Source organism: Tachypleus tridentatus, chromosome 10, assembly GCF_004210375.1.
Source record: "Tachypleus tridentatus isolate NWPU-2018 chromosome 10, ASM421037v1, whole genome shotgun sequence".
Taxonomy (NCBI): Eukaryota; Metazoa; Arthropoda; class Merostomata; order Xiphosura; family Limulidae; genus Tachypleus; species Tachypleus tridentatus.
Window position 1 is genome coordinate 49,068,235 of NC_134834.1, and position 15,967 is coordinate 49,084,201.

General features: G+C 38.5%; 1 protein-coding gene across 3 annotated transcripts in view; it reads left to right on the top strand.

The window, feature by feature from the left end:
- The window catches only part of stmA (Protein EFR3 homolog stmA), an 86,379-nt gene that overhangs the window by 34,413 nt on the left and 35,999 nt on the right, over nt 1-15,967 (top strand). For all 3 annotated transcript variants that reach the window (XM_076461223.1, XM_076461222.1, XM_076461224.1), the window contains exons 5-6: nt 369-490; nt 14,441-14,578. In XM_076461223.1, coding sequence (XP_076317338.1) covers nt 369-490; nt 14,441-14,578 — 260 coding nt within the window. The remainder of the gene's footprint in view (nt 1-368; nt 491-14,440; nt 14,579-15,967) is intronic.

Sequence of the window (15,967 nt, forward strand, 5' to 3'; positions counted from 1 at the left end):
GCACATTTTTATTTACATAAAGTCTGAATAAAACAACATATGAATCAAGATTTACATGTATTTACACTAAAATTATACAAAAATATTTAGAAGTGATTAGTTTTTCAAGATTTGCGACTGTAATGTAAATCACTTTCATGTATCAGCCCCCATATATAGTCTTCTATCATGTTTTCATTACATGCTCCCAGGTCACAAAAACAAAGTTTGAAGAAAAAAATAGGCCTTTTCCATTTACTTTAGGCCTAAGTAATTGGGAAATAACACTTTCTGCTCAGGAACCAGAAAAAGTAAAAAATCATGTAAAAACTGATTTTGTGTATAGAAGCTTACAGATTTTGACTTTATTTTTAAATAATAATCTTCAGTTTGTGAAGTTTGCCAACATTGAAGAAGACACTCCCTCTTATCATCGAAGATATGACTTCTTTGTTTCAAAATTCTCATCTCTCTGTCACAACAACCATAATGATCCAGAAACAAGAAACAAGTGAGAAATTTTAAATCTTTTTGATACTTGCTATGCACATTAACCGTTCTAAGGTTTTCTAAGATGTTACATTCATTGTGATGTTATTTAGTCAAATTATAGATACTGGATATTAAGAAAAATGATTGTTGGAAGAACTTGCAGTAAGCCAGAATAATAAGTATGGGTTTCTGGAGATGTCTGTATACATTTTATTAGTGTCTTCACATTTTATTTGCATCTTGTTTATCAAAACCAATGCATTATTCAAAATTTACTTTTTAATTGCTGCTTAGCAATAAGATTTCAGTTGAGTCAGAGTTACAGTAGATTTATGTGAACTTAAATGCTGTTTAATTTTTAGAAGTTTGTGTTTTCACTTGTATGGCTCAGCTGTTTAACTCTCTCAACTTTATTGATTTTTGTACACAACAACATTAATATAATAGAGATGAACATAATCTGAACAATCATACATATTTTATACTTTTACAAGTTTAATATTCTCAACACTCATCTTTTTTTTCATATTGGAAAAGTGTGTGTTAGTTGAAACATACAGTTTATTTTTATCTTGTCCATGTTGTTTCATCTTTCTGTTATTATAATAAGCTAAAACAAAATCACTTAAGACCGACAGTAAATGTTAACATTTGTTTGTCTCACACCTGCAAGAAGACAAGAATATGTTAACTAAATGGGAGAAGCTTGTTTCTTCTAGTTATAAATATTATAATGCAATAGCATTTTCAATGCCATCCAGATGCTCTTTCCTAGAATATATTTCCCTAATCCCTTCAGTGTGGATTCCTGTACATGGTGAGGGGATCTCCCAGGGAAAGTTCTGTTCTTTCAGTTTACCTCCTCTGGGATCTAAAAATCCATCCATCGTTTGCCGTGCATAGTGACCAGTGAAGGGGAGGAGAGGATTCTGCTGGTTAAGGGTTCTAACCCTAACACACCAATTTGGCATTGAGTTCCTGCAGATGGGCAGCCTTGGGGTGGGCCCACTTAGGGTCAATCAGCTGGTCCACTTGGGCTAGAGTCAACTAAGTACCAGTGTTAGGTGTTCTCAACTGGTGTTGTGGACATTGTATCTGATGCTGTTGTTTGGGTATAGTGCTCACAAAACTCTGGCATTACTGCAGTGTCCTTGTTTCACATTGTAGTGCATCCCCTCATAGGGCTCCATGGTGGGTGGGGTCAGTAAGCACTGAAAAATACTTATTTTATTATGGACCCTCCAAATAAAAACTTAAAGTAGTGAAAAAACAGTCCATGGGTAAGCGACCACATCTTGAAGATTCTGAGCAGCATTCTTCAACATCTGTAACACCTGTACCTCATTTTCTCATAGTACATTCTCTTTCAGACAAACCTTTAGGGCAGATGTTGCTCTTTTTCATTCAGAAGGGACTAGAGGGACTTGCTGGCTCTCCAAAGTCGGTAAAGAAACTTCACTCTGGTGACATATTGGAAGAAACATCTATATCTCAACACCATGAACTCCTCTTGCATTCAAAGGCAGTTGGGGATATACCTATTGAGGTTATGCCACATGCTACTTTGAATTTGTCACAAAGGGTTATTGTTGAGAGAGATTTGAAGAACATCCCCGAATTAGAAATTCTCGCTGGTTTCTCCACCCAAGGAGTTTCTGCAGTGAGGCGTATTTCTACTCACAAAGATGGAATTATTATGCCGACCAGTGTCATCCTTTTAACATTTACATCATTACATCCACCTGCCACTATCATGGCAGGTTATCTTAATTGCAAGGTACAGCCATATATTCCAAACCTTCTTGGATGTTTCCAGTGTCAGCAGCTTGGTCACTCGAAAACATCATGTCATGGTTCCTTGATGTACAGTCATGTGAAAAAGTTAGGACACCCTATGAAAGCCTGTGTATTTTTGTAACATTTTTGGATATATAGATATTTAATCTCAATTTTAACAATACTGAGAGATTATAGAAATATAACAAAACAATTAAAACTGAAGAAAAGACTTTTCAATATCTATAAATGTAATTCTACAAAAATGCATATTCTAACTGAGGGAAAAGTTAGGACACCTTACCCCCTTTGGCTGAAATAACTGCAGTGAGATGTTCTTGTAGCCATCTACAAGTCTCTGACTCTGGTCTCAAGAAAGTTTGCCCCACTCCTCAATGCAGAATTCTTTCAGCTGTGAAATGTTTGAGGGGGTTTCTTGCATGTACAGTCCGTTTCAAGTCACCCCACAGCATCTCAATGGGATTAGGATCTGGGCTTTGACTCGGCCATTCCACGACTCTCCATTTCTCAGTTTTCAGCCAGTCCTTAAGGGATTTACTGGTATGTTTTGGGTCATTGTTGTGTTGCAGGGTCCAGTTCTGCTTCAGCTTTAATTTTCGTACAGATGTTCTCATATGATCCTCAAGCACCCTCTGATACACAGTAGAATTCGTGGTGGATTCTATGATTGTGAGCTGTCCAGATTCTGCTGCAGCAAAGCAGCCCCAAACCATGACACTTCCACCTTCATGCTTCACAGTTGGTATGAGGTTCTTTTCCTGGAATGCTGTATTTGGTTTACGCCAAACATGTCCTCTGTTCTGGTGTCCAAATAATTCAATTTTGGACTCATCTGTCCAAAGAACATTATTCCAGAAGTCCTGGTCTTTGTCTACATTCTCTCTGGCAAACTTCATTTTGGCCTTGATTGTATCTTAGAGAGCAAAGGTTTCTTCCTTGCACACGTCCCTTGCAAGTTAAACTTGTGCAGTCTCTTTCTGATTGTAGAGGCATGCACTTTCACATCAACAGTAGCCAGAGCCTGTTGTAGGTCCCATGATGACATGAAAGGGTGTTTGGAGACCTTTTTTAGCATCTTGCGGTCTGCTTTTGGAGTGAACTTGCTTGGACGACCAGACCTGGGCATGTTGGAAGTTGTTTTGAAAGCCCTCCAGTTGTTGACTATTTTCTGGACAATGGAATGACTGATTTCAAAATCTTTTGGGATCTTTTTAATTCCTTTACCAGACTCATAAGCTGCTACAATTTTCTTTCTGAAGACCTCAGACAGCTCTTTTGCTCTCACCATGGTGCTCACTCTTACTTCAACAGTCAGGAGCACACCAAACTAAATGTCTGAGGTTTAAATAGGGCAAGCCTCATTCAAAATGCTGAGTAACGATCTTCTAATCATGTGCACCTGGTGTGATACACCTGTGTGTGGGTTGAGCCATTTTAAGTGAGAATAAATGTGGGGGTGTCCTAACTTTTTTCTCAATTAGAATATGCATTTTTGTGGAATTACATTTACAGAAGATCTTGAAAAGTCTTTTCTTCAGTTTTAATTGTTTAGTTATATTCCTATAATCTCTCAGTATTGTTAAAATTGAGATCAAATATCTATATATCCAAAATTTTTACAAAAATACACAGGCTTTCATAGGGTGTCCTAACTTTTTCGCATGACTGTATGCTTGTTGCAGTGGCAAGGACCATGATGCCTGTGAGTGTAAAACAGACCCTTATTGCATCAGTTGCAATGGCTCTCACCCATCCTATTTTCGTTCTTGTTCTAAGTGGTTGGAAGAAGAAGAGGAGCAGTGTTTGAAGATGATTCAAAACATTACTTACCCTGAGGCTTTAAAGTTGCTGTCCACCACTTCATCTCAGGTGTTTGCTGCTGCACTTCATTCCACTACTATTGTGGGAGGGCAGATGGATCTCTCTGTGCCTCCAAAAGAATCGTTCTCAAAACAAATGAAAAGTCTTTTGACCTCCATAGTTAAAAATGTTGGTGAATCAACATGAACACCCATTTCTGTCCCTAACATTCATTCCAGCAAGCCCCAAGATCCACTTCCTTTGGTTCTGGGTACAGGCATTTCCTCAGGTACATCTTCTTCTCCTGCCCTAAGATGCAAATTGATCATTCGTTCACATCCTCAGTCATTGGAATTATCTTCCAACAACAAATACTTTCCAAATCGACTCAGGACAGGATCCATGGAGGTCAACAGACCTCCCTCGAATAAAGAAAATAAAAAAAGATATGGTCTTAAACAGAAGGGCTCTCCACCCAATTCACCTACACATAAATAAAAATGGCCACCTTGATACAGTGGAACTGTCAAGGTTTATGTTCTAATCTGGATGGCATCAAAGCACTGATTGCTTCCTACCATTCTGTATGTCTTTCTTTACAAGAAACATTTCTGAAACCTGTCGATACAGTCACCTTTGGGCAGTTTTCTTTGTACAGAAATGACAGGTTGTTCGATGGAGGGGTGGCACTGTTGGTTGATCAGCATGTGCCCACCCTGTCTTTGCTACTCGACACACCCTTGGAAGCTGTAGCCATCTGTGTTTCCTTGGGTCCTCTATGTTCTCTATACCTGTCACCTGGAGAGACCTTGATATTCTCATTGAACAATTGCCATCTCCCTTTTTAATCTTGGGGGACTTTAATGGACATTATCCCCTCTAGGGAAGTGCTGATATTGATGGGATGGGTCTCTCCATAGAGCGTATAGTCTCTGATCACAACATTTTTCTTTTCAGTACTGGTTCTTATACTTTTTTCATTCACCTAGTCAGTCCTTTTCTGCTATTGATCTCTCAGTTTGCTCCCCTTCACTATTCTCCCACTTTTCATGAAGGGTTGACAATAATCCACGAGGCAGTGATCATTTTCCTCTAATTTTGAGAGAGTGGCCCTGGTTGATGCCACCCGATCAATGTGTTCCAGTGGAATCTGGATCAAACCAACTGGCCCCATTTCACTGCTCTGACAAAATGTGATCCAGCCATTGCTGTAAGCCATCAATAGATGACTGCGTGGCAGCAGTAACTGACTATTATACAGGCAGCTGTTCAGTGTATTCCGAAAACCTTAACACATTTTCCAGGATATTCTCATCCGCAGTGCAATCCTGCCTGCTACATGACACTGAAGGCTAAAAAACGGGCCTGGGACACTTCATAGGTATCCCGCACTCTCGCATTGCATCACTTTCCAGCAGGCCCATGCACATGCTCGATGGGTAAGACGTCAAAGCCAGAAGGACTCTTGGATTAAGTTCACAACCAGCATATCTTTTGTCACCAGTTCCAAAGCCATATGGGACAAGATTCAAAAGGTCAGTAGGCAATATAATTCTGTCCTCTTCTTGATCTTGCTCTGTGATGGCTAGGAAGTATCTGACACCTGGAGCATTGCCGATACTCCAGGTGAAAGCTTTTGCCAGGTACTTAGCACTTCTGCTTCATCCTCCACTTTCTTAGTCATCAAGACTCAGGCAGAGCGATCACCTCTTTCCTTTCGAGCTGATTGTCTCTATGACTATAATCACCCCTTTTCACTGGTGTAACACAAACTGCCCCTTTTCATCAGTCTGGCAGTACGTAGGTCGAATGTGATGATATAAACTACGAGATGCTGCATCATCTGTCTCTTGCTTTTCCTGCTATTCTTCTGATTGTTTTTAACCAGATTTGGCAGAAGAATGTTTTTCTGATGCCTGGTTCTGGGCTATTGTCCTACCTTTCTCTAAGTTTGAGAAGGATTTTAAGATTCCTTCAAACTACCATCCAATTGCTTCAACAAACTGTCTCTATAAAAACTTAGAGAGGATGGTTAATGCTCATTTTATTTGGTTCCTTGAATCAAACAACCCCCTCTCGCCCACCCAGTGTGAGTTCCAGCAACAGCACTCCACCTTGGAGCACCTGATTCAACATGAAACATCAGTCAGAGAAGCCCTTCTCAAATGACAACATCTTTTATCAATATTCTTTGACATTGCAGAGGCTTATATACTTCATGGAAGTATGGCATTTTGTGAGACCTCCATTTATATGGCTTACGTGGTCACTTGTCCATTTTTATCAAAAATTTTTTATGGACAGGTGATTCCAAGTTCATTTGTGTTTGACCCTTTCCCATTCTTTTCTACAGGAAATTGGAGTCCCTCAAGGCTGTGATTTGAGTGTCACACTTTTCAGTATAAAGATTAATGCCATTACTGAACAACTCCCTCTTGCTGTTGCAAACAACATCTATGTCGACGCCTTTCATGTCTCATGTCAATCGTCTAACATCAGATATATTGAGCAGCAGCTACAGACTGCCCTCAATTGTTTACTGAAGTGGACCACAGCAAATGGTTTTAACTTCTCTCTGTCTAAAACCGTTTGCATGCATTTTTGCTGTCAATGGGGAATTCACCCTGATCTTGAACTCTGTATCAGTGAAGTTCTGCTACCTGTGGTCCCTGAGACAAAATTCTTAGGGCTTATCTTTGATCGTAAGCTACAAGTTAAATGTACAAGAGTACTGAACATCCTCTTTGTCTTCTCTTCCACCACTTGGGGAGTGGATTGATGTTCTACAGTAAAGATATATCATGCTCTTATTCAATCAAAACTAGACTATGGGTCACTGGTTTATGGCTCTGCCAGGACCCTGCAGTCTTCAAGATGCTGGACCTCATTCATCATCAGGAACTTCGGCTCTGCACCAGGGCTTTCCATGCTTCCCCAGTTCAGAACTTATGCACATAGTCTCATGAACCTCCTCTACACCTCCACAGTTTGCACCTGTTTTTACTGTATGCTTCAAAACTTTGATCCTTACCGTAGCATCCCACCTAAGATTGTGTTTTTTTTCCCCAGTGAGCCATGCTTTTTCAGAACAGACAATCTGCCATTGCTCCACAGGTCAGCCCATCCTGCCATGGCTTATTAAAATCTCCAAATGGGACTTTTCTTTGAGTTATCTGAGAAAAGCAGATACTCCCGATTTGGAGTACTGTCTGTTATTTGCTGAACCATCCATATAAATAGGAATGGAAGGATGGTTCAAATTAGGTAACTCTGTCGGCTCTACCATGGTTTGTTGTGGTTCGACAGTTGTGCAGACTTCCCTTTACAGTTTCTGTATCCACTGCTGAACTTTATGCCATTTCTCTTGTCCTGGATCACATAGAAGCTAAGCAGTACTCAAATTGCACTATTTATACTGACTCACTTGGTTCTCTACTGGCCCTGGAATTGCTTTGTTTGTTCTCACCCTGTTCTTGCCAATATTCAAAACCACCTGGTTCATTTCTCTTTAACATACATGGACTATGGTCCTGTATTCAAGGCTCTGCTCTGTGCCAGTTGGCAGTCAACTTGGAGTGAGCAACGTGAAAACAAGCTTTTCCAAATACAACTCTCTGTTGGACTTTAGCCATTTTGTTTCTATAAGGATTGGAAAGAGGAAGTTGTTCTAACTAGACTACACATTGGTCACAGTTTTTAACTCATCATTTTCTTTTATCTAGGACTGATGCACCAATGTCTTGTCTGTGTAACACTCAGGTCATAATAAGCCACATTTTACTGTCTTGCCATTGTTACGACTCTCAATGATGGCACCATTTTTAACATGTTTTGTCCAGGTTTGTGTTTATTGGTGATGGTGACACTGTCCACCTTAGAAATGTTTTTAGTTTTTTAGAGGCCATTAATCTTTTCAATGCTATTTAAGTTTTTTATTTTTTAAATTAGACCCTTTTTTAATTTGATTCTCTTTTAAGAATTAAAGTACCTCTAGTTCGATATGAAATTAGAAAATGGCCATAATGTCAAATAAATCAAAACCAGGACTGGAAAGGCCAACTTCAGGTGACTAACACTGATTTTTGAACTTACCAGTTAGTCTTCCTGGCGAGTTATGATAATTACAATTATGTTACAGAAAATCCTTTACAACTTGAATTACTGTACTTTTTCTCTTACCACTTTATAACTAGATATAAAAATTGGATTTAATGCTATTTATGTTTTAATTTAAATAATTAAACTTTGTTTCATTTCACTTTAATTTCTTTTTAGGAATTATAATAATTTTATTTTAACTTTTTACTGGATGTTTTGTGCAGATAGCCTACTTGCTTTGCACCATAAAATACTAAACCAACCAACCATTTCCCTAACCTCAAAGAACTTAAGAAGTATTCAGTCATGTGAAAAATGATGTGGTTTACCTGTAAACTTTAGGTATACAATAAATCTAGAGAGAGAAATTATGAATCATGTGTTGTATTACAATAAGTTATGTTTTTGTTAAACTATTTGATGATCTGTTATAGTTCAATAATCATCTCCTTGAAATACAAACATCTGAAGTAACTTAGATACATTTTAAAATAAGCTAATAATAGCAGTAATACCAAAAATAAGTTTAAAATATATTAAAAGTGATAATTATTCAATAAGTATTAACTATCCTACCATCCAAAAGAATTCTCAGACAGATGTCTGTAGGTTTTTACTCCTGTCTAATTGTTGTCCCTCAAAAGAATGGAGATCAAAACCTATCATCCTGGGACTCTGGATGATCAAATCATAGTAACAGATGCCTATCATCTTATTGCAACTGCTCCAGTGTCATTTCATTACCTTCAGTTTGTCTGCAAAGGTCATGTATTCCAGTTCTTGTCATTGCTGTTCGGTCCTTCTGCTTTGTGTGTTTTGTGAAGTATCTTTTGCTCTTCATTTTCACTCACTAGGTCTTCAGACTCTTCTTTTCATGGATGATTGGCTCCTGTTCATCTCTTTCTCTGCTTGCTTAGACATTCATACCTGCTTACTTCTTCAGAAAGCTAATTGGATGGGGTTTTATGTTGCAGTTAGAACACTACTCAATATGTTATTCTACTGGGATTTTTTTTTAATTTCCATCCTAGTCAAGCCCAACCTTTTTCACTTTAACTCAGGGATATGAAGATGGCTGTCTCAATGGTCCTTGGTCCCAGAATGGCCAGGTGATTAGGATGCTTGGCTTAAAATCTGAGGTGTGTGTTTTCGATTCCTCTTCCCACAAAACATGATTGCCTCTTTATCCATGAGAGTATTATATTGTGATGTTCAACCCCAATATTCATTGATAAAGAATGGCAAAGGATGGTGATGATTAGTTGTTTTACTTCTAGTCTTTCACTGCTGAATTAGGGACATTTAGTGTAGATAGCATTTGTGTAGTTTTGTGTGAAATTTAAAACAAACCAAACCTAAATAATTGTTCCTTCTCTTCTCACTGCATGTGAGTTTTCGTGGAAGCTCTCATTCCCTTGGGTCTAGCACATATGCATTCACTTCAGTGGATGCTCTTTGACCAGTGGAACTTCTCCCATGCTTCCTTAGGCCATCTCATTTCCCTTCCCTCTGGGATCACAACCAACCTTGCATGGTGGCTTAACCTAGAACTAACCACAATAGGGGTTCTCATTTTTTCTCCTTCTTTTGGAGTCTCATCTGTTACCAGTGTTACCTTTATGGGTTGGGGGCTTTTTTTGATTCTCAAGAGATTTCTGATTAATGATCTGCTAAGGAGGATACTTTCCAATTTTAGCATTCTAGAACTTTTGGCACTTCATTGGGCTCTGTATCACTTTCTCGCACTTTTGAAGGGATGGGTTATGATTCATTCTGACTGTTTCAATGTTGTCAGCTGTATCACCAAGCAAGAGAGAACCAAATCCAAATTTCTATGAATCTTTTTTACTGGACTCACAACCACTACGTGGTGATCTTGGCATATCGTGATCCCAAAATTATGAATCTGATAGCCAATTGCTTATCTAAACCCAACTACATTCTCACCACAGAATAGTCTCTTCTTCCACAAGTATGTTGGTGGGTGTGTTCTCCACTGGGAACAATGCATATAGATGTGTTTTCCACTCATCTATAATGCTAAAATCCCTTCCTTTTGATCTCTGGTTCCCTCATCCTTCAGCTGTAAGAGTAGATGTGTTCATTGAGGTTTGAAAGGGTCTTCACCTATATGCCTGCCCTCCAATCAGACTCCTGTCCAGAGACTTTTCCCTAATCCAGACCACTTGTTGTGTCCTGCTCATTGCTTCATATTGACCTGTTCAGACATGTTTACCTTTGCTCTGGTCTTTACTGGAATGGCATCCTCTGTCTTAGTCTCTCCTCTGTCAACCACATTCAAACATAATTCATTCTAACTTCACCAAATTCCATCTTCACACATGGCTTTTGTCCATTAAACTGCTTCAGCTGAGGGACTCGCCTCTTGTGTTGCATCTTTACTTTCCTATTCCATTCAACCTTCCTAATGGTCTGTCTACCAGAGGTGTGGTCTAACTTCAGACATTAGTCCATTTACCATGGCTTCTATCCCTTCCATCCTTAAGCACCTCACCTTTTCCAGTTCTTTGCCAGGTTGCTTGATAAGAGTTGTACCATGTCAGCTGTTTCTAGTTGTAGGGTGCCCATGTCAAACACCTTCAGATTCTTCTGTTTCCAGAGAGCTTCCTCCTTTTCCATTCCTTCTGTTTTGTCCATCCTGCACGTTTTTTGTTTTTTTGACATATTGGATCTCAGTTTTTTCCTTCATGTGTCGTCCAGTTCTCCATTTGAACCTACTTACTACCTGTTTCTTATATCTTCTTTTCCTTGAGTCTTCTTTCTTCTCATTGCTTGTAGGTGTTGTCATTCTAATATTTATGCTGTTGATGTTTCCAGCATCCTTTACCATTCCTCTTTTATCCTCTATCTTAATCAGGCCTTACTTACCTAGCCATGTGCTGTCCTGACAAATGGCTTAGCCTTATCTCCTATTTCCATGCTTTCCATTTTCCACCTGTATTTATATTCAGTTCCAGATACTTATTCCATGGGATGTTTTGTTGCATCCTTTCATATTATCATCCCTATCTACTTGTTCCATAGATTTCCTCTGTGTCCTGTGCAATGACCCTTATTTGTACTCAATGGTTGGACTCGCCAGCTCATATGACTAGCATATTCTGACTTGTCTGTGAAAGGTCATCATCTGCACAGTGTTTCTTCACATTCATTAAATCATCCAACTGTCTTTTACTGTTGACCTTTGGAATAGATTATATAGGCTGGGATGTGGGCAACTCACATCACAGTTACAGCTCATTACACTGGGGAACACTCATTTTGTTGCATTTAAAAAAAGACCTTTCTATAGTCAATTTGAGTGTGTTGATTTCAAATCTGAAGTCGGTTTTTGTCTGCAAGCTACAGATTTTATGCAATTTGACATTTTTATTTGTTTTTTAATTTTTTGTTATTATAGGAAATTATAGGAATAGCTTATCAATTTGTTTGTGTATTTTATTCAGGTAGGAATTTGCGTTTGTAACTTTTACGTTTGTACACTTCATCTGGACAATCTCGTTTAATGCTCCAGCAGTAGTCAGCCATCATACTTTTGTCCCAGCGCCCTTGGTAGCGTTCTTCCATGACCTTTAGGTCTTGGTGGAATCGTTCTCCTTGTTCGTCACTCACACCCCCCAGGTTGTCAGGGAACTTATCAAGGTGGCTGTTCAAAAATGAAGCTTGATGCTCATGTTGCACCGAGATCACAAAGCGAGGGCATTCTGTTCACAAGTTCACTGTAGTTCTCCGCCTTATTGTTTCCAAGGAAGTTCTGAACAACTGCCACAAAAGATAACCATGCTGCCTTTTCTAAAGCGGTCATCTTAGCAACAAACTGATCATCATGAATTAGGGTTCGAATCTGTGGGCCATCAAACACACCTGCTTTGATCTTCTCAAATGATAACCCTGGTAAAGCTGTGATGATGTGTTGGAAACATTCACCTTCGGTTTCCAGTGCCTTGACAAATTGCTTCATCAAACCTAATTTGATGTGAAGAGGAGGAAAGATGATCTTATCTTTGCTTACAATTGGGTCTTGTATGATATTTGGCATGCCTGCTTCAAGGGTGTCACGAATAGGCCAGTCCTTCTGGACCCAATGTCTGTCTCGTGCTCGGCTGTCCCACATACAGAGGAAACATGGAAACTTGGTGAAACCTTTCTGTTGTCCAAGAAGAAAGTTGACCATCTTTAAGTCTACACAAATGATCCAATTGTGCTCATGATATTTTAATAAGTCCATGACCATTCTCATATCATCATAGTCTTCCCGCAAATGACCTGAGTGACCGACAGGTACTGCTCCATAAACATTCCCATTATGTAAAAGAACACACTTTAGACTGCGTTTTGAACTGTCTAAAAAGAGTCTCCATTTAGCAGGACTATAGTAAGGTACACCCAGTTCTTTGAGAAGCCCTTGGATGTCATGGCAGTAAACAAACTGTCTGTCTTCTGAAAAGAAGGTCACTAAAAGCTGGTCACGCTTTCTGAAATATGATACTTTAACAGAGTGATCAACAAGATTTCTGCCTTGTAATCTTGATGCCAAAAGCTCTGCTGCTTTCTTTGAAAGACCTAAATCCGCACTAAATCATTCAGTTCAGCCTGGGGAAGAGGCTTGGGGACGGGAAAGGTTCAGTGTCTGAAGAACAGTTCTCCGATTGTGTACACTTTTCTGACAATTCACTGTCACAACTGTCTTGTTCGCTTGTATCATGTCCAATGTCTTTATCGTCCAATGAAGGCAAGCCTTTGAAAACTGGAACAGGAACTTCTTCAGAGTGCAGAGCTGGCCGAATAGCTGAGGGAATGTTCGGATACGTAATCTTATGTCGGTTTTTCTTCCCAACACTCGTTGTGTTTACCATGCAGAAATAACAGTCAGTTACATGGTTGGTGGGTCCGCGCCAAATCATTGGAACACCAAAAGGCAGACCATTGCGTTTTCCTTTGGTCCAGTCTCGAAACATTTCCTCACAATTGTGGCACACAACATGAGGAGCCCATTGCTTGTCTTGATCACCAAGATGAACTTCAAAATATGCATTGTAGGCATGCTTGACGAACGAGGATATGTTACGTCTCTGACGATTGAGTGTGTAGCATCCACATATGTAGCAGAAGGCATCAGGCTTGTTTCTGCAATGATATCTATTTTTGGAAGCCATGTTTGATCTGAAACAAAAGAAGAATGATCAAAATATTAGAAGCTATCTATATATATGGACGTGAAAATGCTTATACATGGTTTACGCAAGTTCACATTTGTACAATTTCATTAACCTCAAATTGCATACAAACTTGAGCTTGTAGAGAAAAACTAATTTCAGATTTGAAATCAGCGCCTAAAACTCCTTCAGAATCAGTTAAAATATCCAATGCAACTCAAAGTTACTGAAAAAGTGTTCCCCAGTGTTATCTGCATGACTTGTCTGTGTCTTTCTCAAGAAGGTACCGTTTTTTTCCTGTAGTAAATCTACTTCTCTTTTCACCTGTGACTAGGTTAAATCAACATATTACTTTTATATATAATTTTAGTTGATATATATCATATTTCAAGATTCCATCTGGTAACAGGTGTTGCCTGGGTCAGGTATGCTTCTTCTTATATTTGCACTAGATATGAATAATTCTATAAAACTCATTGTTGGGGTGGAGAGTTCTTGTAAGACCACCAGCAGCAATTGGTACGTATATCTATATTTTTTAAAAATTACTAGTTTCATTTACAAAGGACCAATACTCGTACCTCACGAGTAAAGCAGATGGGGGAATTCCATCCATCATTACTGACTGTGATTCCTACAGTGGGAATTATATTTTTCAAGATGGGGTATCACAGACATTCATTGCACTATCTCTGGTGTGCCGTTTCTCCTGACTTTCCAACATGCATTTTTCTGTTCTCTTCCAGTGGAGTACAGGAGTCCTGAATACTTTTGGTTCCATTTGCTAGAGTGATATATCTTGGATAATTCATTCTGAATTGATTTTGCAAAATAAAACATTTAAGCCCATGTGTACTCACTTTGTGAGAAGAGGGCTAAAGAAATACATTTTCAGAATAGGAAAATGTTAACTTTTGTAGCATTTTAATGTAGTCAAGACTTGATTGTTCCAATTTTTCTATATAAAAATTTTCTGTCAAAACGTTTTGTTATTCTACAGCTTCTTACAGATTACTTGAAAGAAAATTAGTGAAACTGAGAATGCTACTAATATGATAAAAATTATTATCCCTGTGTGTTTTTTTGATATAATTTAGGCTGCGTGTTGCTGGACTGAAAGGTTTGCAAGGTGTAGTGAGAAAAACTGTCAGTGATGACCTACAAGTGAATATCTGGGATGAGATACACATGGAAAAGATAATACCCTCTTTGTTGTTTAACATGCAAGAAAATCAGTAAGTTTTAAAAAAGACTTGATAAATTCTGTGTTACAATTTATTGTGTGGTATTTTGTTATTACTGCTATATTTTCTATTGAATCCTAACATTTCTTGTTATTATTGTAAGTTTATCAGGTGATATTTTCTTACACATTTTCATTTGCCTATTAAATCTTAACTTTTGTTTTTCTGTTATTGTTCATGCAGTTTTACAAATTTAACAACTAACAGTTGGCAATTATCTAGAGTGTTATGGTTTGTTTTTAATTTTGATCATTTTTTTGAAAGTTAAATCTACCATTTGATATTTGGTGCTATTTTTAACTAATACAGCCAAATGTTGTCAAATATATTAATGCATTTGTAAAATCTAAGTCGTAGAACTAAACTTTTCTGTACCAATGAATACTAAAATGTGTGTTTACTTAAACATTAAACATGACTGTGCAGTACTGTACATCACTTGATCTTGAGCAAGTCCATGTTGATAAGTCATATAATATTAGTTGCACCTTCAATCATTTAAACTTTATGCTTTCACAATGCTACACTCTCTTTTATAAGCAACATATTCAGAAATCATGAAAGTTATGTACTTCAGGTTCAGTGTTTAAAGCACTTTTAACAGACATTTAGCATGAGTTTATTTTTTATTATTTGTTATGTATTGTAATTTATCTTCAACAGGTCTTCAATTTATTATGTTATTTACGTTAACCATTACAATTTCAAACAGCTGGAAATTTGAATTTCAATATATACTCCTCAAAAAAATGAAATGCAAAAGGCAAAATATGAGACAAATTGTTAACAAGTTTATTCCGGGTAGTTCTGTATGACATGTGTGAAACTTTGCACATTCACTGCTGAACATCCAAAGTCTGCAAAGGCGAAGTCCACGCTCACTAGGTGAAGTTTAACGTCACTCAACGTCAATAACGAGTATGCCCCCCATGAGCATCAATAACTGCTTGGCATCTACTGCCCATGGAAGCGATGAGATGACGAATCACATCCTGTGGAATGGCTGTCCACTTAGCCTGCAAAGCTGCTGCAAGCTGAGGTAGAGTCTGTGGTTGAGGTTGTCGCCGTCGCAGACGTCGGTCCAAATCATCCCAAAGATGTTCGATGGGATTTAAATCTAGTGATCTGGAGAGCCATGGAAGAACGTTGATGTTGTGGCATTTCAAGAAGATAGTGGTGAGTCAGGCTGTGTGAGGACTGACGTTGTCATGTTGAAAAACGTCGTTGACGTTCACCATGATGGGTTGCACATGGGGCCAAAGAATCTCGTCGACGTATCGTTGAGCTGTAAGATTCCCTCGAATGTGCAAAAGGTCTGTTAAGGCAGTAGACGTCGCAGTGGTGGTCCTATCCCGAAGGTGAAGTAACCGGATGTAGCGA